The sequence below is a fragment of the Priapulus caudatus genome, unplaced genomic scaffold (assembly GCF_000485595.1).
Source record: "Priapulus caudatus unplaced genomic scaffold, Priapulus_caudatus-5.0.1 Scaffold721, whole genome shotgun sequence".
Classification (NCBI taxonomy): domain Eukaryota; kingdom Metazoa; phylum Priapulida; class Priapulimorpha; order Priapulimorphida; family Priapulidae; genus Priapulus; species Priapulus caudatus.
In genome coordinates this window covers 54,296-58,335 of record NW_014577782.1, presented here as the reverse complement: position 1 = coordinate 58,335, position 4,040 = coordinate 54,296, and the positions used below count along the sequence as shown (strand labels likewise).

The 4,040-nt window shown below is 44.6% G+C and overlaps 1 protein-coding gene across 1 annotated transcript in view; it reads left to right on the top strand.

Annotated features, from left to right (window-relative positions):
• Positions 1-2,546: 2,546 nt before the first annotated feature.
• The window catches only part of LOC106813061 (D-2-hydroxyglutarate dehydrogenase, mitochondrial-like), a gene marked incomplete at its 5' end in the record, with an annotated part of 6,816 nt that continues 5,322 nt past the window's right edge, over positions 2,547-4,040 (top strand). Inside the window, 2 exons of the mRNA XM_014817105.1 lie at positions 2,547-2,572; positions 3,363-3,541. Of these exons, the coding sequence (XP_014672591.1) occupies positions 2,547-2,572; positions 3,363-3,541 (205 nt within the window). The remainder of the gene's footprint in view (positions 2,573-3,362; positions 3,542-4,040) is intronic.

Genomic DNA, 4,040 nt, shown 5'->3' with positions numbered 1-4,040 from the left:
GGCGATGGAGCGAGAAGAGAGAGAGGCCGAGCGAGCGATGCGAGCGGCAGCGAGCGAGCGAGCGACGGAGGAGAGAGAGAGAGAGAGAGAGAGAAGAGAGAGAGAGAGAGAGAGAGAGAGAGAGGAGAGAGAGAGCAGAGAGAGAAGAGAGAGAGAGAGAGAGAGACGAGAGAGAGAGAGAAGAGAGAGAGAGAGATGAGAAGAGAGAGAGAGGAGAGAGAGAGAGAGAGAGGAGAGAGATGAGATGAGGAGAGAAGTAGAGAGGAAGAGAGAGAGAGAGAGAGAGAGAGAGAGAGAGAGAGAGAGTAGAGAGAACAAAAAAGAAGAGCGATGCAACGAGATAGCGGGAGATGATGAAGAATCAAAAGAGTGAGGAGGGGGGTGCAAAGCAACAAACAGTGTGAAAAAAAATATAAGCTAATAGCTGAATTGGAATTGTGAGAACCTGAAGGAAGGGTCGAGTTTTCGTCTCTAGATATTATAGTGCCATTGCAACGCTCCATGACGTCATCAGGGTGGTAGGGACGGAACTCTCTCTGTAGCAGTGTCGCCGATAATACCCCACTCCTTACCGAACTAGATTCGTTATGCCTGTAGGCCAGGGTAGCTGAACGGGTAATAGCAGGAGGAACTGCCCGTACGGCACGTAGTGTAACTTCTGATCAGCGGTGCCCTGTGAATTTATCGTGTTGTTTGTACGACGAGTCCGCGCCGCATTTGGCTCCACTAGACGCGGGAGCAACAGCATTCCTCTGACCTTCGCATGTGGTCTTGTTCCTTTCATCCTCTGGATCAATTCAAACTTTTAGTTTATCTGGAACTAGCGTACAAAATGCCGTCGAATAGCTTTGGTCTCCTGACGTCATACCGAGGGATAGGTGCCAATGCGTTTTTTGAGTTCCAGCACTGCCTAAGACTGTCCGTTCATTTTGATAGGGGTGAAACGGAAAAAGTTCGGAGCTCTATTGATCCTGGGTTGGAGGGCTGCAGTAGATTGTTGGTCTGTGCTGGTTAGACACCTGTACGTTTTGCGACAGAATATAACGAAAAACGTAATCCCACCACACAGTATTTTGGAGACAGAATAGTGCAACCTCGGCTATGATCGAGATCTATTACTTTCAACGGCGCCTTGCATCTTTGGTGCTATCTTGTCGGTTTCTTGCACGATATTCCTTTCTCTTCATTCGAGACGAGTACTCCAGTGTTTACACGCTGTCCATTCTGATTCTTACACTTTAGCAAGTGTGGCGTATGTTGTTATCACGCAGCACTGTGCAGTATGTATGCAAAGTCCATGATACAAGACGGGAAGCATGACCGAAATGATAATGTCAAGCCTGATACCAGGCGCATTAGACGAGAAGAGCGGTGCCCGTCTATAGAGACAAACCAAGTAATGGCACCCACTCCAATCACAAAATAATTCTCCTACAATGGAAGGCGATACTCCGAGTCCAGAGTCCGACCACTGTGCATGGATTTCGGCCCCTTTAATATATTTGTAAATATAAAGCAAATACGCAGAGATGTCCACGTGGTACTACCTAAGTGCATTTCCATACGGTTAATTCCGCAAACAACAACAACAAATTGGCCATTTTTCTTTTTGACCAGATTTTTGTGTAGCAATGGTATCATCTATACGGCATTTTTATGGATGCTCACTTGAAACCCGAACATGCGCACTAAATGCAACTTAGTATGTACGCGAAGTATTGCTCATAAGGTCTATGTCCACCAGGGTACGGCCGGAACGTACCCTGGGTACGGTCCGGTATAGCCCGAACGTACCATGGTCCACTATAGTGATATGGTTTAGGGTAGGGTACGGATGACGGGGTTAGGGTTAGGGTTAGGGTTAGGTTAGGTAGGATGAGGGTTTAGGGTTAGGGTTTAGGGTTAGGGTTAGGGTTAGGGTTGGGGTTGGGGTTGGGGTTGGGGTTAGGGTTAGGGTTAGGGTGTAGGCGAGGTATGGTCAGGCATATCGATGTGAGCAAAAGGTAGCGTTTCGGTATAGTCGACCGGTTTCCGGCAGTCACCCCGGGTGCTATATAGACCCTCTCAGCAAAATATTATGTGTCATGGTAAAACCGGGGCTATAGTTAATTTGTTAAATCTTGCAGAACATTTATTTTGATTGTTAGTTCAACATATTTGGCCAAACCATCATTCTATATTTATTATGCTAACTATGTATTGTCTTAGACATACCGGAGAGGGCGTGTACAAGAAGTACAATTCAATTCAATCAATGCATAAAATGCTATTGCGGAGCGGGTGGTCTGCCTCAGCGACAAGGAGTCGGGTACAGTTTTTGTTGGGAGCAGAGTGTAGGGGCGTGCACGATATCGGAGTTCAGAGAGTGAGCAGTGCATAAAATGCACAGCGACAGTAAAGAACATAGACTGGTACCCGTCCCTTCTTGCAAACTCGATATATCGCTATATCAAGCTTGGGAGAAGGGACGGGTACCCGTCTATGTAATAACACAGCCAGACGATTTCAGTTACAATTAGCAACCTCACAGAACTGCTCAGTGAACCACACTTGCCTGGGATGGAGCTAGAAAGTGACTATTTGTTCGTGAAATAGGGGCGAGACGTGATAGAGCCATTCAGAAATAAGTAACAAACACGTGCGGCGTGTGTTGTATGGTGTAAGAGTGAATAATTCAATTTGATTTTGTGATCCAACTGAACTGAAATCGACGACATACACCACTGACTGGCACTGCACTGGCACTGTCAGTGTCACTCTTGCATGTCTCCAATTAAAATGGTTAATATTAGTATGAGCCCCCATTTTCGGCGAATCACTCGTAGCTGCTGTCCGTTGCTCAGGAATGCAGGCCAGCGCTACATTTCCATCTCATCATCCAGGTACATGCGATCAAGTGATGCTGCTCTCGTCCTAATTGACGATGCAAGCAGCGATTGGCATATGATTATGACATGGTAGCTCTAGTAGTAGTAGTACTATAGCTCTTCGCTCCGCTGCAAGCCTGCGATGATCCAATGATATGGCGATATGATAGCATGTAAACTACATTATATATATGTAATAGATATCCATGCATTAAATGATAGAATGCTTAGACGTGAAAGCTATAAATAACCGATATACGCCGACTTACAAGCTTCTTCCTCAATTTTATAATCAATGAAATCGTGTCTCATTTAATATTTTATAATCGTAATGCAGAAGCTGTAATTTATAGCCAAAATGAATCGCTTATTTTTCCTAACCCTATCAATCATCGAGTGACATATAATGCGAATATCAGGAAATAATCGGATAAACATTGCGTCATCGGAAAATCGTTGTAATTAAAATTTAATTAATCTCCTACGCCGTCTCAGAGCGACGATACAGGTGGAGCTGACTAGCAAGCGCTATCCACAGCTGCGGCGCGGCAACTTCGCAACGTTGAACGACGACGACATCGGCTACTTCCGGTCGTTTCTCTCGTCGTCGCAGGTTTGCACCGACCGAACGGAGCTGGATGGATACAACGAAGATTGGATGCACATGTGCAAAGGTCGGGGGTCCACAAATATAGGCCTACCTGAAATATATATTTGGTTATTGTAACATGATAATTGAGTGCGTAGAAGACGGAGTTAATGAGTGAAATACAAGATTTATTGTTCCATTTGCTATGACATCTACGAACCGTCTGCTTTAACTGCCTACAGCTAACGAACAGACTAGATCCTAAAGTAATTAATCTAAAGTAGATTAATAATTGATCCTAAGTAGATTGTAAAGATGCGCTGTTATTGGCTATTGCTGGACGACACCAGTGAGTGGGTGTACTTAACTTCACCAGGCTAATACATACGATAAACGATATGAATAACTAACTATATGCGTTATAATTATAAACTAGATTGTGTTAAATATTAGCCAACGTCCAGCTAAATAATATAATGTAATATATCATACAGTAACACATCCGTGCCGCCATTACAGGTGCGAGTTCTGTATTGCATTACAGGTGCGAGTTCTGTATTGCATTACAGGTGCGAGTTCTGTAT